The 25,699-nt window shown below is 40.8% G+C and overlaps 1 protein-coding gene across 2 annotated transcripts in view; it reads right to left on the reverse strand.

The window, feature by feature from the left end:
* The window catches only part of plxna2 (plexin A2), a 555,589-nt gene that overhangs the window by 43,147 nt on the left and 486,743 nt on the right, over positions 1-25,699 (reverse strand). For both annotated transcript variants that reach the window (XM_008116576.3, XM_062978633.1), the window contains 3 exons: positions 8,602-8,668; positions 4,383-4,529; positions 3,142-3,301 (listed from right to left, as the gene is read on the reverse strand). In XM_008116576.3, the coding sequence (XP_008114783.1) occupies positions 3,142-3,301; positions 4,383-4,529; positions 8,602-8,668 (374 nt within the window). The remainder of the gene's footprint in view (positions 1-3,141; positions 3,302-4,382; positions 4,530-8,601; positions 8,669-25,699) is intronic.

Raw genomic sequence — 25,699 nt, forward strand, 5'->3', positions numbered from 1 at the left:
GAATAGGTTGGGGCTTGTTCTCATGGGTTTAAAAGCCCACAGACAGCATGATGTTGTCTCCGGTTGTCCCCAAAATATTCTGGAAGTTTTGGTCCTTATTGCAGGCCAAAATATGTTAATTTGGTTTAGTCCTGCATGAAGGAAAGTCAGGGGAGTCTCTGAAATGGGACCAAAACTATGGAGTAACCCAGAAGGACCAGACCCAATGAAGACCAATCCACTGTCCACAGACTACCACAACAATTCTATTTTCCCTGCGCATAGGGAAAAGGGGATGACTCGAGTTCGGATCGTAGTCATCACTGCTATGAAATGCTGATTTTTTAAGGAAGGAGGGATGGATCAAAGTATCATTCTGATGATTCCTGAACAAACCCAGTTGACACGTTAATACAGATTGGTTCCATACAGTTTAAGTGAAATTAACCCCTAGAGTTGGAGACACCTTGCTTTAGGTACTTTCTCTAAACTTTACAGGATATTTATTAAGGGGGCTTGAAATATCAGGCAGCTTAATGGTTCAGCATCTAAAGAACACACTATTTAGGAGTAGTGGAGGAAGAACTGATATCAGAATCACTAAGAATATTTCAAAGGACTGGACCAGTCTTTAGCTACCTTTGGACACCAATAGCATCTCTATCATTATAGATATTACAATGCATACATTTTCTTGTAGAAAATGTTTATATTACTGCTCTGTACAAGAAATGCGATAAAGAGTAATACTGTATGTATAGTATGTATGCTGTATCCATACTGTAGATATCTGTAATTTCATTTATCCATGTCCGACGAAATATGTCTTTTCTGGGCATTTCTGAGGTTGTCCAGTACAATTATATTGTATTCTTGAGCTTGGCACCCTTCATTTCAATATGGTTTGAAAGTTGGACTCCAGCTTAACTGTAGTTCCAGCGGGGGTAACCGAGGTACCTGTCTGTTCGATCTTATGGGATTCTTTCTGGCTTGTTCTTCCTGATGACGTGGAGGGGATTCTTGGGTCTGTGAGGGCGACCGGTTGCGCTCTGTATCCTTGTCCCTCTTGGCTGGTTAAGCTGGCCAAAGATGGGTTGTTGGGTTGGTTTGTGGCTATTATAAATGCCTCCCTGGTCCAGGGGTCAGTTCCATCCTGCTTTAAGCAGGCGGTGGTAAAACCGCTATTAAAAAAGACCTCCTTAGACCCATCTGTATGTAGCAGCTACAGACCAATTTCCAACCTCCCATTTTTGGGCAAGGTTCTGGAGCGGGTGGTTGCCACGCAGCTCCAGGAGTTCCTCGATGACACTGATTTTCTGGACCACTCACAGTCTGGTTTCAGGCCTGGGCACAGTACTGAGACGGCTTTGGTCGCCTTGGTGGATGACCTCCGCAGGGAGCTGGACAGGGGGAGTGTGACCCTGCTGGTTCTCCTGGACATCTCAGCGGCTTTCGATACCATCGACCATGGTATCCTTCTGGGGAGGCTCTCTGGGATGGGGCTCGGTGGCACGGTTCTGCAGTGGCTCCAGTTCTTCCTGGAGGGCCGTTCCCAGATGGTGAAGCTGGGGGATACCTGCTCGGACCCCTGGCCATTGACCTGTGGGGTCCCGCAAGGGTCTATCTTATCCCCCATGCTATTTAACATCTACATGAAACCGCTGGGAGAGGTCATCCGGAGTTTTGGAGGGCGTTGCCATCTCTACGCGGATGACACGCAAATCCACTACTCGTTTCCATCTGAATCCAAGGAAGCCCCTCGGATGCTGAACCAGTGCCTGGCCGCTGTGGCGGACTGGATGAGGAGGAACAAGCTGAGGATCAATCCTGACAAGACAGAGGCTCTCCTGGTCAGTCGCTCGTCTGATCGGGGTATCGGGTGGCAACCTGTGCTGGACGGGGTTGCACTCCCCCTGAAATCACAGGTCCGCAGTTTGGGGGTCCTCCTGGATTCAGCGTTGACACTTGAGGCTCAGGTGTCGGCGGTGGCCGGGAGGGCTTTCGCACAACTCAAACTTGTGCGCCAACTGCGACCATACCTCGTGAAGTCTGACTTGACCACGGTGGTCCATGCCCTAGTTACCTCTAGACTGGACTACTGTAATGCGCTCTACGTGGGGCTTCCCTTGAAGACGGCTCGGAAATTACAACTGGTCCAACGCTCGGCTGCCAGATTAATAACGGGGCGAGTTACAGGGAGAGATCTACTCCCCTGTTTAAGGAGCTCCACTGGCTGCCATTCACTTTCCGATCCCAATTCAAGGTGCAGACCATCATTTATAAAGCCCTAAACGGTTTGGGACCCACCTACCTTCGTGACCGTATCTCCTACCATAAACCTGCCCGATCTCTTCGATCATCAGGGGAGGCCCTCCTGTCGCCACTGCCTGTATCCCAGACCCGCCTGGTGGGAACAAGGGAGAGGGCCTTTTCTGCTGTGGCCCCCCGTTTATGGAACTCACTGCCCATCGAAATTAGGCAAGCCCCCACTCTTTTAGCCTTCAGGAAAGATTTAAAAACCTGGCTTTTCCGATGTGCTTTCAGAGAGTAACTATTACACACTTCTTTTGTTACTCCCCCAACATCTATCCTCTAGATTGTTTTTATCTTATGTCCCTGTTCTCCGTGATTGTATTCTTATCCTTTTCTCACCCCAAGTTTTAATTAAGTGTCTCATGCGGCCCGCCCTGTTATATATATATTTTGTGTTGCATTGTATATGATTATTTATTGTATTGTTTAATTGTATTATGATATGTTGTTTTATATTTTGCTATATTGTACTGTTCTGGGCATGGCCCCATGTAAGCCGCCCCGAGTCCCCGTTGGGGAGATGGTGGCGGGGTATAAATAAAGTTTTATTATTATTATTATTTGTCATCATTAGCAGATTTGCATATCCATGTGAAGTCCATGTATCCTCTGTGGCTATGGGGAACACTTTGTATGTAAAGTTATAAGATTTTGCACTATGAATCTGAATGGAGGATAATCCGATGCATCTGATGAGATCAATAATATTCCATCAAAAGCCATGTTATCATCATTTCGTTTTAAAGGTGGAACATAACTCTATGCTGTTTTTGCAATCAACATTATTCTATCTATGATAAGAATCTCAAAGGCAGACTTCAGTGTCATCTGTAAGCAAGATTCCCCTACCCAAGTCCATGTCAACAGCTCGCGGCCTTTGTGAGTATGGGACGTTTTTATACACTGCATCTAAAATCTTCTCTTTGACCTGTGTGATGGTGTCACAGTTCAGCACCTTGACAGGAATCTCAGGACTGTTCTCATTGTCAGGATTCACACAGTTCAAGATCTATAAAGAAAAATGAATGAGAATATTAATCTGAATTCAAAGAAGTCCATGAATCATCTATATGTGACCATAGTCATTTTCACCATAAATGCCTCCTCAGGTCATGAACACTATTATATTTTAAAATAAAAGAATAAATATGGACAACACAGAAAGGAGGTGGAGATACAGATCTGGTAGTATATACAAATAAATTCAGCACAGTTCAGCACATATGTATGCATATATCTTTTAGCTGTGGTTTTAACCTACAGAACTGGATAAAGCTTGCGAACATGTATCAAGTACACAAAGTTTTTGAAAGTCAATTCATCCTTTCAATCCACACAATGAACCAATAAATCATTAAACTAATGCAGCCAGAGTTCTTAAAGTAAAGTTATGAACTAACTGGTACAACTAACAGCTTGTTTCAGATGGTATTTATTATTCTTTCAAGTGTGTCAATGGGCATGTGTGTGTAGCAACAGAGAAAACAGGAAAATAACCAATTGGTATGTAATGGTTAGAGTGTTGGTCTGGGAATTGGGAGGTCAATGGTCCTTTTTGAACCATGTTTGCCACTCACTGCAGGAAAAATGGGGATATAAATGTAAACAACAATAGTAATTTGTGGAGCATATGAGAGCCCCATTTTACCACCAACAGATAAAGCGGATTTGGAAGGATGATAACACTCAACTTCCAGGTGGAAATGCAATACTAATTGAAAGAGGAAGCAATCCAGGAAATAACCAAAATTGAATAAGCTGCATGAGTCCTAGTTAATCAGTACTGTATTGCAGCTAATATTAAGGATAAGAAGAAACCTACCAATACAACTGATATATTAGCTTAAATATTATAAGAAGAAATCCTCTGTTTTATTCTTCTTCAGTAACACATTCCCTGCCTGCTGAGTCCATTTTTGTTTCTCAGGAAGCCTGGCTCAAAATTACCATTATATAAGGATTCTCTGTGAGAAGGCCCACTATAATACAGAGGGTCCAAGAGAGGACAAAACATCCCACCTAGTTTCACAGCCCTGGGAGACAAGTACTTGGCATGTTCCCCAAGATATTCAGAGAAGGCACCCACTCACTAGAGTTTTATACTCAATCTGCTGCCTGATCAACTTGTCCTCACTTAGGGAATAACGAGCTTCCCCTGTAATAGCATCAATTGGCCCTTTCTCCATCTGTTGCTTGATCGCACAGTACAGCATGAAGAGCGGCTCTCCAGCACATTCCTGTTGGAAACAGAACACAATTCCCATATTAATAAAGCCAGAAGTTCTCCAAGGTAGACAAAAGGTGATAGACAATAGGTGGAAAACAAGCTCAATTTTAAAGCTCTGCTTTCACAACTCCACTGAACTTTAATTAATTTACACTCATAAATGAAGTGGGTTGACTTGAGCTGACACATGTTTGGTATCTACATATTATGCAATGTGATATAGAAACAGCAGCACTTTTTAGTTGAAGATGTAACTTTTTTGTTTTTGTTTTTGCTACACATTGAGAGGCAAAAAATGAAGCATAGTCTTTTAGATTTATCATCTTCACAAGATAGACATAACTGGAAATAGCAAGCCCTACTACCCCACCCCTTATTTCTTCCTTGAAAAAGAACCCTGCATCCTCAAAAACAAAATTGGGCAGTGGTTGTTCTCTGCAATATGAGTTCAAATGTATTGTGTACTGTGATAAATTGAACTGGGAAATGGTTCTTGCGGGGCTTAGAGATATTCATGGGTTTTTCACTTTCCCATGGATCCATCACTCCAAATCTTCACAAATTGGGGGGGGGGGGGGCAATTGTATCCTATTATAAATATTCACAATTTCCCTCTGAACTCTCAGCACATTACACTGGTTATATAGGGATGGCTAATGTGACAACTGCATCCTTTCCCCTGGACTTCCTATTTACTCTTTAATCATGTTTCCTGTCAAAATTATTTATCCTTCCAAGAACCTAAACCATATTATACCCTTCACCCAAGCTCTCAGCTGTCTTCCTGTCATAGTCTTTATCTAGCATAACTTACTTGTCATTTGGTTTAAAAGATTTCTTGGCCTTTTCCCATCCCACCTTTGGCTCTTTTTCCTTGCTTGGTTCCTTCCCATAAATGTTCATCCTTCACACCACCTTCACCTAACAAAGGTCCTTTGCTTTTCATCATGACTCCACACACTTTCTCTTTCTTCCTGTGTACAGAGCCCTTTATCTGATCATGTTTCGCTCCTGCATCAACAAACTCCTCAAACATTGTCTTTTTCACAAAGCCTTTGTTTTATCCCCTTAATCCTTGTTCTAAATTCCAAGCATATTGCAGTTGCTCATATTTATCCCTCCCTACTGTTGTACCTCCTCCTCTCTCTATCCCCCGTTTTTAAAATTTTTAGATAGTATCACCCTTGAGAATAGACTTTTGTCTATTTTTAAATCCATGGAACTCAAAAAAGCAGCATTTGCAGTGGAGAAGACGAGTAAACAATCACCATGACCCATATTACAGAAAGAGAACAAAAGTCCCTTGGAACACATGGTAAAGCACTACAAAATATAATGGGTTGACACTAAGGTTGCCATTTCAGGAACGTCTCAAGCCCTGAGGTTTCTAGACAAAAACCTGGAATAAGTATGACTCCCTATCACGTCATTAAAAAAGTCACATTAAGTTGAAACCACAGTTGCTAACAAATTTTCATTCAAATTGAGAGAGAATTTATTATTTATTTACAGTATTTATATTCCGCCCTTCTCACCCCGAAGGGGACTCAGGGCGGATCACATTAAATACATACAGGGAAAACATTCAATGCCCATATACACATAGAACCGAGACAGAGACAGACAGACGCAGAGGCAATTTAACCTTCTTCTGAGGGGATGTTCGATTCTAGCCACAGGGGGGAGCAGCTGCTTCATCATCCACTGTGACCGCACTTCCTCATTCCAACGTTGTAAATTAGTTAAATTTTGCCTCCCCACTTTATAAGTGGTACCTTATTTTCTACTTGATAGATGCAACTATCTTTCGGGTTGCTAGGTCAGCAACGAGCAGAGGCTATTTTTTTATTTTTAATTGACGGGTGCTCACCCCACCACGGGCTGGCCTCGAACTCATGACCTCATGGTCAGAGTGATTTATTGCAGCAGGCTGCTTACCAGCCTGCGCCATAGCCCAAAAGAATAAGATTTGGGGGGGGGGGGGAGGGGGAGAAAGAGAACACATTTTCCTGTTTGAAAATTATGACAGAATTCTTATATAATGAGCTGTTCCCTGATCAAGGTGAAATGAGGATATTATTCCTTTTTACTTCATCAGCGAGATGGAACAAGGGACATTTAATCTAGCCTATTTGTGTCTACCTAGAAGGTAGATGCAGAGCAGAGAAAGGGGTGAGTACTGGCACCAAAACGACTGAGAGGGAAGGATGAAATGAACTAATTAAAATTCTAAAACATAGACGTGTCAACCTAAAATCTAACTTTGCAAAGACAAAATAATGCATTTTTCCTCCAAACCCTTTTTTGCAACATATATTCTTCATCACTGTTAATCTTCTTGTGAAGGAAGAAGTCTTGGCCTAATTTTTAGTCTTTGTGTTTTGTTCTTCACATTGACACTGTAGCAATAGTCATGTTGATTTTTTTCTTTATAACATTTTCAAAACCAGATCTTTTATATCTGCTTCCTCTGCTAAGATCTTAGTTCATGCTTTAGTAATTTTCTATCTTGATTACTGCAATCTTCTTTTGACTGGTCTTCCATTATCTCATCCCATTCCTCTGGTTTCCATTCAGCATTCCAATGCTCAGATCTATTTCATCTGTCATTTTGATCATGTTACTTACTTTTGGTATCTCTTCATTGGTTACTTATTGCTTCTAGGATTCAGTATAACCTAGAATCCAAGTCCTACACAACTTGATTCTTGTCTATCTATCATCCCTTATTTCTTTTTTTACCAGCCCGCACAACATCTATATTTTAGGAATACTAGGCTTCTCACCTAACCAAGGATTTCCTCTTCCTTGGTTAGAGACCTTATCCTTTTCACTTCCTGCCCCCATACTTTTGGAATTGCCTCCTTGAACATTTGTGGGTTGCTCCTTCCCTTGTTTTTTAAATTTTTAACTGAAAGTTTCAGAGAGAGTATTACTATTATTTTTACAGAACCGTGACCCACATTACCAATACATCTGAATTAATAGCTGCAAATGAGTTAAGAGAGAATCACACTTCAAAATCTCAAAAAGACAAAAAAACCCTCCCCAAAACTAAGGATTTTATCCCACAGTGAGGGGAAGTGTCATATTACCGTGGCATTATGTCCTATAGTAGTTATTAAGGACATCCTTCCATTTTTCATTCCTCTTAACATGTTGTCTTGCCAGTTTTCCCAAAATTATCAGTTTTAATATTTATTCTACAAGCCAGTGTAGTCCCCGCCCACTTCATTTTTTAAAATAAAAAACCTTGGGAAAATAGCTTATGAGATACTTGACTTTCCCCTCCGATCCTGCTACTCTAGAGTAGATTCAAGCAACTGATCTTAAATATGACACCACTTGAGGGGAAACCTGACTTTCCCTTTGGATCCTGCTACTCTACTGTAAACCCAAGCAGCTGATCTTACACCAGACTCAACTTGGAGGGCAACTTGACATTCTCCTGCGATTCAGCAACTCTGCTGTAGGTCCAAGCAGCTGATCTTGCATCAGGCTACACTTGGAGGGAAATCTGACTTTAAAAATTATCATGCCAGGCTCATGAATCAGTATTTGGAGAGAAATATCAATGCTTGGTAGCAGACTACCCATAGGAATGCCCCTTACTCAATGTCACTGAAACGACTCAACCCGGGCAAATTTGACAGTTCCTATCCCGTGGTTTTAGGTGTTTTCTCCAGTTATATCCTGGTTCCTGAGTCCAGAAGATGATCTCTGACCATCTTTTCCCCTGCCCCTCCATTTTTTTTGGACTGTTTCAGATGGTTTCCTAATGAAGCATGATGGACGCTGTCAGGAAGTTTCCCTGTGTTGTAGGAATGGCTCTGCAATAAATCGTACCGTTAATTAATTCTAAGTGTTTAGAAATGGGGGGGGGCAGCGTGAGATAAGATCCTAAAGCTACATTAGTTCATATTATTCTGATCTTCCCTGTTTCTATCATCTTCTTGCTGGTCCTCCTTGCATGTTGGTTTAGCTTGCATCAGCCATTTGAAATTTGAAAATTACATTTAAGCCAGAACTCACAACACAGAAGGAAAGAAATGGGATGAAATCTAAAGTAAGTGGTTCTTTACCTTTAGGAATTTGTGGAGAAGAAAAGCAAACCAATTAGTCAACATCTTCTCAGCCACAGATTCGGTCCTGCAAAGAGATTAGAAGGTGTTTAAGATATTTAATCCACATTAAACATATCAGAAATCAACTTTTTTCAGTTATCACTGCACATTTGAGTGAATATTATAAAGTGAGAGCAGCTGAAATATGATCATCCTTTGCCAACTAGTTTAATGTCTTTGTCTTGTATGAACTAAGAAAAAAATCGGATTGCTTAGCGTCCATTCCTTTCAGATTGGTTGTCAGGGCACAATGCAATGCAAAATAAATATAACATGAAGGGAACTCAAATGACATGACATTCCATCAAACCAAATGCTTGTGCATCTTTTGTCTTTTTATCAAACAAGAACAGAAAATCACAGTTGGTTGGCTTCTTGAAGCAACAAAAACCACAGTAGCAGATAATGTAATAAGAGAAAGCCATCTGTTTCATGGAAAACATTTTAAACAAAAATAAATCTAACTTGCACAACATAATCAGGAGTGGGGAGTGAACTACAATTGGAATCTTGTTCCATTGCTTCATAAAATATGTGCTATGTCATCACAATATATAATTTTCAACCCTAAATCCAACTGTAAATCCCATCTAGAACAGATTTACAGCATCTGTTGGTGATTTGTACATCAACACTATACCATTGTTTCAATAGATTTTCTATAGTTGGAATCAACTGAATTTAGAGTGTGCACAGGATTGCAGTGACAACCAGTGACCCTATGCTGCTGAGACATGCTTATATAACATGGTATTCTATAAGCTATTGCTTTAGTGCTGTCCAGAAGCCAGACTAGTTGCTATGCCACAACTATCTTTTTGGGATGGTTGACTAACTTGTGAATTTTTATTCCAATAAAGCCTTGCATTAAGTTAGAAACAGAGCAACAGCATGTTTTCTGTTTCTGCCAGTTACCCAAAATTTGCTGTGTAGTCTCATCCCTGTTGTTAGCATTGGCATTACCATCATTGAAGCCTTTATTTGATCCTCCCATCATTTTCTCCTTGCTTCCTATAAAGCAGGTGTAGACAGAACTAGAATCTTACCTCTATACTGCTTGTGAAAAACTTCCTTTGCCAGTCCCCCTGCCCCATACTCAAACATGTTTCAGAACAATCCCTGGCTTTCAGGGCCTGCTCCACCATATAATTTTTCTCCCCAGAGAGAGATTTCTAAACTCCATAAAATTCAGAATTTTTTCATATCACAGCCTCTCCTAGAGTGGACTATGAAGCTGGTGTCAAACAGAAGAAGCTGATTTTTCAGATGTGTTGTCTTACCGGTGACTGCAACGCTCCCTCCTTTCAACAAGCTTATTATCATTTTGCTATTATAAACTTTCCAATTCTTGTGATTTGGTAGGAAAAGTACTGGTTAATTCTCTGTCACCCCACTGTCCAGCTGCTTTTAAAATGTCCCATTTTCTCTCTCATTCCCCCACTTCCCACTTTCTCTTCAGCTTACTTCAAATAATGCAACTGAGACCAAAGTGCAAAAGTAGTTTGTAGTCTATTAACTCAGTGTTTGAAGGGACAGAATTCTGCTCATTTCAGTGCTACAATCTCACTTAGATTGTGTGTTCTTCTTCAGTGATAACTTTTGCCATGTTGACCACACTCTGATGTTGCTTGGCCACATGTGTCCTAGTTTTCATCTATAAAATGCTGATGGGTATGCTATTGTGCATATATGGCAGTGTGGAAGCTTGCAATTTTAACTTTAGATGGATTAGGGACAATATACACATCTGATACCTACTCTGTACACATAGTTGAACTTCTCTTACCAAACTTTGAAACCAGAAAATTCATATATGAAAGAATGATATGCCTCAGGTTATTTTGTGAATCACAGCTCTGTCTGGAATGTTGTACTTTTCTAATGTTTAATGCAAAAACTTGATTATTGTGTGTATGTATTTACTATTTTAAAAGGATGTAAAGAATACTCACAAAGTTTTCTTGCTCTCAATGAAAAACATTTTTCAACACATTCAAGAAATGGTGAATTCTCAATTCAAGTTTTTTTGTTGTTGAAATTTTCGTATGTACACAAAACAATGTGGCTTTGCACAAAAATCAAATTTATATATTTGGGAATACAGCAGAGTACTTTGTTTACTCACTGAGCGGTCTTTGGACAAATAAAATTTTCTCAAGTTAACCTGCCTAACAATGACTGTTATAATGCCAAAATGTCATATGCAGTGCTTTGGGAAATAAACAGAATACAGTATATAATATTAGTAATTGTTAGAAAATGTCTATTTCCTGACCTCAGAACCTCTGAAAATGTGACTGCAATGTATTCTAAAAATAACAAGAGGGAAACGGTTTTAGTGCTATAGCTAGTGAACACTAGATGGTCCTACTCTTGATTTTTGATCAATTGGAATTGGAAAGTCAATTTGATACTTTAGCTGATGTCCTGCCCCTCCCACATGTTCAAGGAAAGAAGCAAATGCAATTGTTCATGAACTGAAAGTAACAAAGCCCAGCTGACAGCTCATCACCAACCCCTCTGAAGGGGGGTGGGGGGATGCTTGGTGCATCAGTAACTCCCCACACATGGTGCAAATTATACCCTGTGGATCAGCAAATCACTGGAATTTGAGGCGGGTGGCAATCAAGGACAGGAGAGTGACAATGCCAGGGGAAATTGCATCTTTTCTCAAGGGCCACACCCAGAGCTAGCTCTCCACGTTGTGTCCGAGATTATCTCTAATTTAAATACAATGGTTCTTAATCATAGTTTTTAATGCCTGCTCAGCTGGATTGCTGATTCCTTTTTATGAGAGATACAGCCTTGTTTCCAGGAAGTAAGGAAGATTTTGAAAAATACATCAATGAAAGGCATACAGCTCTTGTTCTCATTCAGTGCTGAGACAGGGTATCCATGCGTTCATAGAGCAGCTGCAGCACTGAGCCAGCCAAAAACAAATGAACCTTTCACAAGCTTCACTGATGATATCCTCTATACTGTAACATCGATAGACTTTCTTCCCCAGGAGATTGGTCAGTAGCAATGATTTCCTCATCTGTTTCTACTACCACATAACATCCCTCCCCCAACAGAATTGCCATGCATTATTCAGCTGCATATGATTTTGAGATGCACAGTTGAAATGGTATGCTGGGATGCAAGAAAAGATGCAGCCGTATGCTCTGAAATCCTTCTTGGCAGATTAACTGGTCACTAAAAATCTAGACTTCCCCCTAAGTTGTAATTGTATCATGTTCAACAATCTATGTACACATTTTTCAAGCAGTGTAATGCACATGTTCTTGTTACTTGAGTGAATACTTTGCGGAGACTAGAGAATATTTACACATTCTTCTTATTTATTTATTTACCTATAAATTTTAGAAATGTTGACAATTTTTCAGATGTTAGAAAATAGTTTACAAAAATAAAAGGATAATAAAATATAGTATGACAAATTAGAAAAAGCCAACAATAAAATAGTAAAACAAATAAATTAAAATGCTAGCAAACAAGGAAAGGGACACGTTTTGACTTGCTGATAGAAAGCATTTCAGATTAAAAGTTAACATTAAGAGCCACCCTGCAAATTTTCACATGACAAAGTTATAGTGTAGGAACATCTACTATAATATCAATCTATGTAGACAATAAGATTTCTTTCTAGGAATCTCTTCACATTACACAGTTACAGCATTTTTATTATTCTTTGGCTGGGGTTGTAATTTGGGAAAGCATTAGGGCTCTCTGGTAAAGATTTTCAATGCTTACCTCAAAACTACACATTCCATGATTTCAAAGGTACGAGTAGTTAAAGTGGAATCATAGCACTGTAACCGTGTGATGTGAAAAGGCTCTTTATATCAAGAGGAAATTAATTCTACTTTATATGTACTGCAATGGAGAAGCCTGTCTTCCACAACAAAGCATGTATAGGCCATGAGACAACTTTCAAAGCAAATTCACCTTAAGAGTGTACAAATTAGGCAAGTTTGTAAGTGAGAAGGCAGGCTTTTATTCCATATTCCTGGTTCCATATTCTCAAACTTTCCTAATTTAGCTAAGAAAAAGCTGATTATTTGTGTTTCCCATTTTCACTTAGAAAAAAAATCCCACATGCTCTCTCTTTCTTACACATCCATAATTTATTTAAATTGCTACAAATGAGTTCAAAATGCAAAAGTAGTTTGCACTGAATAAGCTTGGGGGGAGGAGGTGGAGTAAGCTGAGGCAAAAGCAAACTGCTGCAGTCCCTCCTAGTTTTTGTGCTGTTCTTCTTCAATAACTTTTGCCATAAGGGACTTTTAAAAAGGCTAAGAAACAGTTCGAATCAACCTGCCAATGATTTGCTGCCTGTAGGTCAAAATGATTAACTGAAAGATGCGTCAGAAGCCAGGGAGGGCAAAACAATGTGAAAGACAATGGAGGTTATCCTAAGGGGAAGGAACCAGAAACTAGTTGGAATACTTCCCATCTGTATAACTTTGGGGGCTATCTCTGAAACATTGCTATTAAATGAAACTTAAAGGTGATTGAAATGCAAGAATACATTAAACTTAAAGAAGTAGATATCTTAGAAGGAACAGTGATAGAGCTGCCATATTTTGAAAAGCAAAAAAGAAGAAATATTTACCACTGGAGTACTTCAATTATTGATCATTATAATGACTTTCACTTTAAATACAATGGATCCTTGCTATCCACTGTGGTTTGATCCCAGGACCCCTATTGAGACCAAAAGCTGTGGAAGTTCAAATTCTATTATATATAGTAGCATAGTAAAGTGGTGTTCTTTATATAAAATCAAGGCTTGCTTTTTGTTTTTTGTTTTTTTTGGGGGGGGGGATATTTTCAAGTCATGGATGATGGAATCCATAGTTGGATGAGGCAGGAAGGTTGACTTCTTTCTTTGGAAATTTTCATAATGTGCGAAGTAATACATAATGGAAGTTCAGGTAAGTGTCATATTTGGATTATGGCATTTAACTTGGGTTCTGGAACTTTTTTAGAAGCCCCAGTTTTTAAGAAATTTGGCTACTAAATTAGGCATTTATTTACCACCAATTTTGCTCATGTCTAGGGAAGAATTAATAGCAGCAAAAATGAGATATGAACATATGACCTACTGACAGACCCCACCTGGACATGAAATAATAATAATAATAATAAAACTTTATTTATACCCCGCCACCATCTCCCCAATGGGGACTCGGGGCGGCTTACATGGGGCCATGCCCAAGACAATACAATAAACCATAACATAATACAATTAAATAATACATTACATAAAATAAACAGTACAACATAAGATCAAAACAGCAATATAACACGAGCGGGCCGCATGAATACTACATTTAAAAACTAGATTAAAAATTAAAACTCTGGGTGAGAAAGGGATCAGAATAAAACCTCGAGGGACGGGACATCAGATAGTGAACCAGTCTAGAGGATAAATATCGGGGGGGGGGGGGAGTAGCATAGAACATTTACTCTCCGAAAGCACACCGGAAGAGCCATGTTTTTAAATCTTTCCTGAAGGCTAAAAGGGTGGGGGCTTGCCTGATTTCAATGGGCAGTGAGTTCCACAAGCGAGAGGCCACCGCAGAAAAGGCCCTCTCCCTTGTTCCTACAAGGCGAGCCTGAGATATAGGTAGTGGCGACAGGAGGGCCTCCCCTGATGATCGGAGAGGTCGGGCAGGTTTATGGTAGGAGATACGGTCACGAAGGTAGGCGGGTCCCAAACCGTTTAGGGCTTTATAAATGATGGTCTGCACCTTGAATTGGGACCGGAAGATGAACGGCAGCCAGTGGAGCTCCTTAAACAGGGGGGTAGATCTCTCCCTGTAACTCGCCTCCGTTATTAGTCTGGCGGCCGAACGTTGGACCAGCTGTAACTTCCGGGCCGTCTTCAAGGGAAGCCTCACGTAGAGCGCATTACAGTAGTCCAGTCTAGAGGTAACTAAGGCATGCACCACCGTGGTCAAGTCAGACTTCACGAGGTATGGTCGCAGTTGGCGCACAAGTTTGAGTTGTGCAAAAGCCATCCCGGCCACCGCCGACACCTGCGCTTCAAGCGTCAGCGCTGAATCCAGGAGGACCCCCAAACTGCGGACCTGTGATTTCAGGGGGAGTGCAACCCCGTCCAGCACAGGTTGCCACCCAATACCCCGATCCGACGAGCGACTGACCAGGAGGGCCTCTGTCTTGTCAGGATTGATCCTCAGCTTGTTTCTCCTCATCCAGTCCGCCACAGCGGCCAGGCACTGGTTCAGCACCCGAGGGGCTTCCTTGGAGTCAGGTGGGAACAAGTAGTGGATTTGTGTGTCATCTGCGTAGAGATGGCAACACCCTCCAAAACTCCGGATGACCTCTCCCAGCGGTTTCATGTAGATGTTAAAAAGCATGGGGGATAAAATAGACCCTTGCGGGACCCCACAGGTCAAAGGCCAGGGGTCCGAGCAGGTGTCCCCCAGCTTCACCATCTGGGAACGGCCCTCCAGGAAGGACTGGAGCCACTGCAAAACAGTGCCACCGAGTCCCATCCCGGAGAGCCTCCCCAGAAGGATACCATGGTCGATGGTATCGAAAGCTGCAGAGATGTCCAGGAGAACCAGCAGGGTCACACTCCCCCTGTCCAGTTCCCTGCGGAGGTCATCCACCAAGGCGACCAAAGCCGTCTCAGTGCTTTGCCCAGGCCTGAAGCCAGACTGCGAGCGGTCCAGAAAATCAGTGTCATCGAGGAACTCCTGGAGCTGCGTGGCCACCACCCGCTCCAGAACCTTGCCCAAAAACGGGAGGTTGGAAATTGGTCTGTAGTTGTTACATACAGATGGGTCTAGCGAGGTCTTTTTTAGTAACGGTTTTACCACCGCTTGCTTAAAACAAGATGGAAATGACCCCTGACCCAGGGAGGCATTTATTATAGCCACAAACCAATCCAACAACCCCTCTTTGTCCTGCTTAACCAGCCAAGAGGGACAAGGATACAGAGCACAAGTGGTCGCCCTCACAGACCCAAGAATCCCCTCCACATCATCCGGAAGAACAAGCCGGAAAGAATCCCACAAAATCGGACAGACAGGTGCCTCGGTTACCTCCGCTGGAACTACAATTAAGCTGGAGTCCAACTCATGGCGTATCTGAGCAACTTTGCCTGCAAAGTGGTGCGCAAAATCGCTGCACCTAGTTGCCAAGTCATCAGGAAGCCCCTGGGTCTCAGGAGGCCGCAGGAGCTCCCCAACAACTCGGAACAACTCCGATGGCCTGTTGGCCGCAGACGCTATGCGGGCAGTCGTGAAAGCTTTCCTGGCTGCTCGCAGAGCCACGGAGTAAGCCTTAATAGCGGCTTTAGCCCGTGCTTGGTCAGACACATCCCGAGATTTCCTCCAGATGCACTCTAGTCCCCTCCTCGCACGCTTCATCATGGCCAGCTCCTCAGTGAACCAAGGTGTCGTCATGACTCTACGCAGCGAAAGGGGACGTTCGGGAGCGATCGTGTCAAGTGCCCTTGCCAACTGGCTGTTATAACGATCAGCCAGGACATCAAGAGGATCGCCAGTCTCCAGAACAGGAAGATCCCCAAGAGACCTCAGGAGTCCATCTGGATCCATCAGCCTCCTGGGGCGGACCATCTTAATGGGTCCACCACCCCTGCGGAGGTTAGAAGACACGGCGAAACTCAAACAGATCAGATGATGGTCAGACCATGACAATGGAAGAATATTTTGCTCTTCCACTCTGACTGTCCCACCGTCCACAATGAAGACGAGGTCCAGCGTGTGTCCCGCCTGATGTGTGGGCCCAGATATAACTTGAGTCAGCCCCATGGTCGTCATGGCAAAGCACCTTAAATGTATATTTAAATGTATAATTATGTATATTATTAATGTATACTCTTAATTTTATTGTAATTTTTAATCTCGATGGATTTTTAAATCTGATGTAAACTGTTTTTTGATGTGTATGTTTATATTGTAAGCCACCCTGAGTCCCCTGATGGGTGAGAAGGGCGGGGTAGAAGTGATGTAATAAATAAATAAATAAATGAAAAATCCATGGATATGGAGGAATGACTCCACCTCTGCTATGCAAGTTTTTAGCTCTGAAAAAGAGGACATGCTTGGGAAAAGAAAGATGTATGTCAACCTCAGTTAAGCAGTTTCTCAGTGACCCAAAATCTTATAATCTTTTATCCATCTATCCTAATCCTTCTCAGATGTAACTGATACTCTTACAGATATTTCTACCTCTTCTCTTATTGTCCCCTTATACTGTCACTTTTACTAAAAGTGAAACAGTGATATCCAGTATCTTCAAAGAGCTTTCCAATCTTTAATAGAGTTCCTACAATAAAGCCTCTGGTTTTTTAGCCACTGGTGTTTCTATCTCTTAAGCAATTGCTACATGCTGCACACATACACAGTCCATCAAAAAGTTTGCTTTAAAAAACCAGAAGCTGAATCTGTAAAGTCCAGTGTCACAAACTTCAATCAGGGAGAAGGAAGGAACAGAGTTTGACTGCTTAACATCTTGTCAAGCTCAGATATTTTCTTATCCAAAGCATCTGGGTACCTGGTTTCTCTTCTTGTGGTGAAAAAAGATGAAAAGAATCAGTCTTTTTTTATCCATCAGTAAAAACAAAACAAAATAAAACAAAACAAAAAACAGCTAAGGCAAAAGAGTGGCAAAATGCCCAGGAAAGTCAAGGATTTTTGCCTTAAATTTGCAAAGCCTCTTAAATATGCTATTGGTTTAAAACACTGAAAAGATCCACAAGGTTTCATCTAATTGGGATCTAAGAAAAGTGCCTGCTGCCAAACACCTAATAGCTCAGTTCACTGCCACATTTTCAACTATTCTTCAATAAATATTGATGGTCTCTCCACAGTCAACTGGAAGTAGCCATGCAGGTGCATGACAAAGGCCTAGCGGTTCATCTTTACAGGACTTACTGCCATGCTTTCTGAATGTGAACGAGCAAAAAAAGTGTCTTCAAGTATAGTAACAGATGTTTTTATCTCTGCACACCTTCTAAAACTGTTATGTGTGACTTGTTGAAATCTCACTGGAGGTGAGCAAAGCACTTTATACATTACACTATACCAAACTGGGGGGAAAATGGACAGCATTGTTTTAAATTGAAAGCTTTTTTGGTCCGATCGTATGACATATGGATGACTTATTTCTTGCTATATGGAAGTTCTTCTGCCCTGCCACTGTACAGGTTGTTGTTATCTGTTGTTGCTTTCACATTATTTCTGACCTATTTTGCCCTTTGACTGCAACAACCATTTTTTTTTACAGTAAGTCACTATTAAAAATAATCATAATCTCTCTGTAAGGAAGCTTATGGAGGAAGCTCTTATTAGAAATGGTTGCCATGACTCTGCTCCACGTCAAGTGCCCAAAATGCCAGGTATGCTGCATCCTTCAGGTTCCTCCTGGTGAATGGTGCTACATTAGAAACAGAAGGCAAGGAAGAAGGGAGGGCTGTTTTTCTTTCCCCAGATTGAGCAAGGGGGAGAAATGAGGATCCCTTCTTATGTCTGCCTCTTGTCATTGTACTCATGATAGGCCCCTTTTCAACCTTGACCTATGTATAAGTCAACCCAGGTTTTGGGGGGCAAATTCTTGTCAAAGATTTCTTGAGTTATATATGAATATTTACAATATATTTCAACTGACTTCTTTAAAAATGGTTTTACAATACTATTTTAATTTAATCTAAGGGCAGGATAAATAAAGAAATACCCGCATTGCCATCCCTGTATCTTACTCTAGGCTCAGTGGTGGAATCCAGAAAAACAGAATCCATGGATACTGAGGGCTGCCTGTACTCCTATGTACATTTTTAGTTCTTAAAAAGACAGCTTGTCTAGGAAAAGGAAGACACATGACAACTGTAGTTAAGTAATTTTCCAGTGACCTCAAATCTCTTGCCCAACTCTTCTAATCTGTCTGACATAACTGATACTATTATGGATATTTCCACCTTTTTTCTTCTGTCATTTCCCACCAAGATCTACTTGCCTATCTTCTTCCCTTACCTAAGTGGGTGCTGTTATCAACATCAATACCTTACAAAATGAAGCACCTAAATGTATGCTATTTCCCATTTCAAGCAATAGATATGTATCCATCATTCAGCACAGATCCATCCCTTTATGCTCAGTTCCTGGGGCATGTTTCAATCTGCTGCCTTCCACATGTCATTGTAGTTAACCAGCTCTGAAATTGGGCCCATGTGGGAGGTCCCTTAAGTTGCGTCTTACTATTTGCCTGCCATGTTCCCAAGGGACCTCTGCTATTCTTTCCTCTACTAAAGAGGGCCTTCTGATCTGCAAAGATCGCTCCTTCACAGCACAGCATTGAGCCCCGCAGCAGGGATGCTTTTTGCTCCAGAGATGCTGAAAAGGCGGCTATAGATTTGCCTCTAAAAATATTAAGTAAGCTCCCAAAGATTAAAGCAGCAGGGGACCATCCACAGACTCCATGAAAATCCTTTTCATATTGACCACATAATGAGGGCAAAGCACACTCCAGAGACGAGCCAGCTTTCCAGAAAGGGAGGAAGGGAGAGAGAGGGAAAAAAGAGAGAACAGGAGGCTTCACGCCAGAAACCAAAGCCTGCTGGCTGGATAGATGTAAGGGGAATAAAACTAAACCAAACAAAGAGGTTTAGGAGATCCCTGAAAAAATCAATATGTATTTTATTAATTTTTCTTGGGGTTTGTCTGGAGCTCTGTACTGCCTGCTTGATTCTTGTTCTAGTGAGAGGCATGGCAATTTCATTTAATATCAACTTTCCCTCAGATTCCCAAAAAGGAAAGCAGTAACAAGAGAGAGAGAGAGAGAGAGAGAGAGAGAGAGAGGGAAGAAAGGGAGGGGAGTGTCAACTAGAAAGAGTTTCCATGTGAGATTTCAAAAATAAAATAAAATAATCTTTCTCTTTGTGGTTGCTCATTCATTATTAACTTAGAACAAAATGTTCCACCTCAAAATATTTTGCATATTAAATAAAACTCAAGGAGTCTGCCGATCCACAGAATTGGAAGAGACCTTTATTTGTAGCTTTCTGTCTAAAATGTTTGATCTTCACACAGAGAAGCAGGCTTTCAAGTTGTTTTGCTCTTCTCTCGGGTTCTTTCCTTGCATCTTTGCCTTGCCTTATGAATAAATGCTACTTCCCATTAACCCTTCTGAAACTGCTGTTGCGGTTTCATCCTCTTACATGGTGCCCTCCTCCCAACCTCAGCAGCACAGCATCTACTAAAGTAAAAAAATACAGCAGAAAGAATTGGAAGAATGGTATAGCTTCTGCAAGTGCTGCATTTTGTGAGCAGAGTACAGAATCAGAACTGTGGAATGCAATATGTTGTTTGCTGGAGTGTAGGGGAAGGAGGATATTCAATGTACAGCAATTTGAAAGCGAGACCTTCAAAAACCACTTGGGGATTCGTGGATCCTGCATTATTCAACCTGCATTCTGCAGTGGATGAAGCCCTAGTTGTCCAGTACACTTTGCTAACACAGTCACAGTTATACTCTACTAATTTTTACACGGAAGATGGTAATCCACTGCAAAGCTCGAATGCAACATATTTGTCAACAGGAAGATCTCAAGTTCTTGGTTACAGAAACTCAGATCAGTTTCTTACATTCTTGGCTGTTCCGTCCCCCAGAGGTTTGATTTACATTGTTCCATAGTTGTAGAAAATAGCACCCTGATAGTTAATTATTAACAGAGGTTTGCAACCAGCCTGGAGGCCTTTGCTGCTTTCAGCTTGCAAAAATATCCTTTTGCTCCTGAGACTGTCCCTTTTCCTGGGGATGAAATCTCCATTTTGAGAAGCCTTTTCTGCCTTTTCACTGAAGAGAAAAGAACTCATATGTGCTTGTGTGGTCAAGCCAGGCCAGCTCAGACAAGCCATCGTAAGTACTGACCTCTTGCCTATAAAACTGGTGCTGAGTTCAGATAGGAGAGGACCTGCTCCTTCCAAGATAGCAACTCAGCACTGGGGTAAAGAATATCCCAGGATTTCTTTGCCATTGGAAGAAGCTCCAATTACTTTGTCTCCAAGCTAGCTTTGCGCTTAGATAGTGAAAGACCTGCTCTTTTAATATAGCAGCTCAGGGCTAGGGTAGAGAGGATCTCAGGATCTCTTCGCCTTTGGAGGAAGTTAACCCAGCAACTAAGGGGAAAGGCAAGAAAGGAACATCTGCAAGGTTTTATAAGTTGACTGTTTATATTTGCAACCTTAACTACATGTGCCAAGTCTGTCAAGGACTTTGAGAAAATAAAATCTTGTTTGATTGTTCAACTTGAAGTGACTCTGGTTACTGGGACTCCTGAGGTTCGAAGTAAGGCCCCACAGTTCACCCGGGCAAAGAAAGCAGCACATTTTAATTTATCATAGATGCCCGGGTGTGACTGCATATTAGCTGTATTCTGGTTCTGCCAATTGAATTGCATTCAAAGCAAAATAATGTGGAACTATTATTTTCAGCACCAAAATTGTTGAATCCATCCAGGAAACAGTTAAATTTCAGGTTTCTGTGATATTCTATGAACATCTTCAGTGCAAAATAGCGAGAACTAGACATCCAATGTCTGATAAACAAGATGGGGTTTTTCATTTGGAATTCTGCCTGGTTAAGTCTTTACTCCTTTATTTTTAGAATAACAAATCTTTTAAGACATATATTTAAAACTGGAACTTGCATAGCAAAAGGGAAAGTATGAGAAATTTAAAGAGTTGGTGAATATGAAATGTATCATGTAGGCTTGACCTCCTGTCCCTCAATCTATTCTCAAGTGAAAACAGATGTCTGAAGACTAGCAGAGGAGTCTAAATCTGAACAGAGCCCTTGTTTCCCAATGGAAACATTTTGCCTAATCTTTTTATATGCTGGAGTTTTCACATGTATCTTAAGAGGGAACAGCACATTGTCGCTGAAAAACGTGTATTACATTTACTACCCCATGACATTTAGGATAATTTGTCTGTGTCTTGACATGGGCATTTCTTTCATTGTGCAACTTTAGCAATTAGCACCACATCTCCAGGCATCACTAACAGATAAGCAAACATGCATAATGGAGCAACACTGAATGGTAGTTGTACCAGTTTATGATTTTCTTATACATCACTTCGCCCAGTACTAGAACTGCGTACATTAGAAGGGCTGAACTGCTTACAACAGCTTTTTCTAAGCATGCATTTCCCAGAGGTATAATTGTTTAATATATTTTTTATGAAAATGAACAACAAAACTAAAAAAACCACCAACTACGCATTTCTTTCTATCTATGCAAACAATTGGGCACAGAATGGTCACATATATGCAGTGGCTTTAAGTTTCTGTATTACGTTGAAGACGTTCTCTGTCCCAGTATTGCAGTTCTTATTTTCCTCTGAGCAGAAGTAGTGTTGTTCTTAATAGTATTTTGTTTCCTAGTATCTGGCTCTACCACAAGAAAGGCCATCAGAAAATTTTCCCCTTCTACACATTCTTTGGGTAGCAAAACATCTGTTTATGACTTAATTCCTTTCCCTTTTCAGCTCAAAGACGCCATCCCAGCTCATATCTGGATGCACTCAAAACTCTGGGTTTGGCAAAGACAAATCAAATAAAAGATGTCATGTACACTTGAAGCAAGCAAGAGAAAACAAGAACAGAGCCACAGCTTGCCACTCACAGCCTCTGTGGGTTTGTTTTTCATGCCTCTTGCTCCCTCTCTCTAGGAATCAAGCTGCTGTACTGCCAAGCCAGCTCTGATGTGGTGCACTGGAATAGGAAGACAATCTGGTGCTAGTGCTGGTGGTAAGGCACTGGGAAATACTGAGATTATGTTGACTGAGAACAGTGAAAAGGCATTAGTTCCAGCTCTGATGTAAGATCGTTTTTTGCAACTGAAAAATTCTTGGTTGAAGGGGGAGATAATAATAAAGGAATTGAATTTTAGAGAGACGTTTCTGTCTCTAAGAAAATGACCAGATATGTATCAGTCTATTCCCTGGTCCTATTCAAACAGCCATCTGTCTGGTTTAGATAGGTCGAAATGAATCATAAGAAGGTCTGGACTTGTATACACTTCCTGTTCCTCATCTCTCTTTGCCTGCAGGAATAGGAAAGTGAAAATTTCCAGACGTGCACAGAATAGTATCATTCTCACATATGCAGAGTAGATGTCTCAAACCATGGTTTAGGTTATCTCTCTCCAATGTAATAATAACCTCTATATGGTTTGGATTAACACAACCCCAACAAGTCTAATGGTGAGAAATTATGGGGACTGTAGCACAAAACATCTAGAACAGTGGTTCTCAATCTGTGGGTCCCCAGATGTTTTGGCCACCAACTCCCAGAACCCTAACATCTGGTAAACTGGCTGGAATTTTTGGCAGTTGTAGGCCAAAATACTTGGGGACCCACAGGTTGAGAACCATTGATCTAGAACAGGGATCCCCAAACTTTTTAAACGGGGACAGTTCACCATCCTTCGAACCGTTGGAGGGCCGGACTATAGTTGACCACCGAGCAATAATAATAATAATAATAATAATAATAATAATAATAATAGTAATAATAATAATAATAATAATAATAATAATAATAATAATAATAATAAAGAGGGTTGGAAGAGACCCCTTGGGCCATTTAGTCCAATCCCCTTCTGCCTTTGTGCACCAAAAGCACAAGCAAAGCACCCCTGACAGATGGCCACCCAGTTTCAATGTTAATAATAATAATAATAATAATAATAATAATAATAATAATAAAGGTTGCAAGAGAAGAAGACCCCTTGGGTCATTTAGCCCAACCCCCTTCTGCCCTTGTGCCATGGGGGCCGGATAAATGGCTTCGATGGGCCACATCCGGCCCCCAGGCCTTAGTTTGGGGACCCCTGATCTAGAAGGTAGCAGGTTGGGAAAAGCTGGTTTAGGCAATAGTCTGAAACAGGTCACTAAGTCTAGGGCCACTTCTACACTGACATATAATCCAGATTATCAAATCAGATAATCCACATTATCTGCTTTAAATTGGATTTTATGAGTCTACACTGCCATATATTCCAGTTCAAAGCAGATAATCTGGATTTTATATGACAGTGTAGAAGAGAACTCTGGCAATTCCAGATACATAGATTCCAGTTTTGAGAGATAATGTGGCCTGTAAAACCTGCACCTACAATTAAAGTTCCCTATAGAGGGATAACATGATTGGAGTTATGTACAAGACATAGTAAAAGTGAGATATTTCTCAGTTACAGGAGCTCAAAATCCCTTGACCATGTCTAGTGATAACATACTAATTTCAAGAACAAACACAGTCTAGCATTCTGCTCTTCCACTAAAAATTAAGTCTGTCTGATTATTTATGCTGTTTCATCTCTTTAAGAAAGCCTGTAGGGCCTGAAAAAGGAACAACAGAGGAAAATAGATTTTTAAAAGCCGAAAGGGTGTGCTGGTCCATAGATTTACTTCTGCTCTGTGTCATTTCAAGAACATGTGTGATTTGCCCAAGGCAAGAGAAAGATCTGAGAAGTGGCCATCCTTTATGTATTTTGAAATTGGAGAAGACATTGCTTCTCTGCCCCAGGGTGAATTGCTAATACCTTTAGCCAGTGACTTACTCATTTAGTTTCTATATTTGTGTGGAGGTGAAATTCTATCCAAACATTAAAATTATAACAATTTGGTGCCGGTTTAGTTGTCGTCGGTCCGGCCTATGGAATCCTGGTGTCTGAAGCACTTCGAAGTTTCTGTTGGAGAGTTCCAGCCACTCACCTGAATGATAATCTTAGAGCGCTCTGGCAGAGAATTTTAAATACTGGAGAATTCTACACATCCCAGGATCCTGTAGGATGAAGCTATGCTAATTAAAGGGTATGGAACTGCTATATGGTGTGGATAACTCCACGATCGTGACCACAACTCTTTTGCTTCTTTCCCATCCATTGCTTTTTATATTACCTATCCTGAGTAGTTCTAGAAAACTGAAAAACTTGCACAGTTTTGTAATATATTGGATAGTATTAACAAAAAAAACTTATCAGGAACAGAAAGAAACCAAGCATCTTGGAATATGGTCAATTCAGAGAGACAGAAGACGGAAACTGTGATTCAAGCAGTGGTCTAAAACTATCACTTTTCTGACTTCAGTAGGCATTTAAAATCCAAACAAATGTAAATCCATGAGGATTCCTACTCTGCTTTGAAATGGTTGAGTAGTATTAGGAAGGGTTTTGCTGCAAAATTGAAACAAGCAACATAGTCAATGCATCCAAACTGTTATAGAGCATGAACATTGGTCACTTAGTCCTAAAATTAACACCACATTTTTAAAATCAATTATTTCATATAGATATAATGACTGGAATTCTGAAGCCCTTATCCAATTGCTAGATTCAACTAACATCAAGCTCTAGCTTGACCTACTGATTCAATTACAGTTTGGTAAATCAACACTTGAATTGATTCATTAGTTGTATTTCAGTTGGAATTGGAAAGAAGCGTTAGACCAAAATATATAACACCTAAGTTATGCTGCTTGGATTGTTGTACAATGTATCGTTCTTTGGGAATGTCAGAACAGAACTTGCTTTGCACTCATTCTGTATATCCAATGCCTACTTTTCATAGGTTTAGTCCCCTATTCATTCACATAAGATTGAGAGAACAGAAAATGACAATGTGGATAAAATAGAAGTATAATGGCACTGTGTGTATGGCTTCAAGTTTCCTGTCAAATTATAGCAACCCCAAGGATTTCATAGGATTTTCTTAGTAAGGAATGGTGATTTACCAGTTCCTTCTTCTGAAATATAGTTTACAGCATCTGATATTCATTGGCATTTCCCATCCAAACTTGAAGATCAGATGGGAGGTAGTGCCTTTAGACTATTTAAGTATCTATGCCAGGATGGGACATTATTTGAGTACAATGGTATCTTTTGCCTCAGGGAAAATGTATAAAGCACCAAACATTGCAGATTAAATACTTGTAACGTATGTACATCTAAAAAACCAAAGCCAAACAAAATCAGCCTAAGTATCTGCATCTAGTCAGA

Source organism: Anolis carolinensis, chromosome 4, assembly GCF_035594765.1.
Source record: "Anolis carolinensis isolate JA03-04 chromosome 4, rAnoCar3.1.pri, whole genome shotgun sequence".
Taxonomy (NCBI): Eukaryota; Metazoa; Chordata; class Lepidosauria; order Squamata; family Dactyloidae; genus Anolis; species Anolis carolinensis.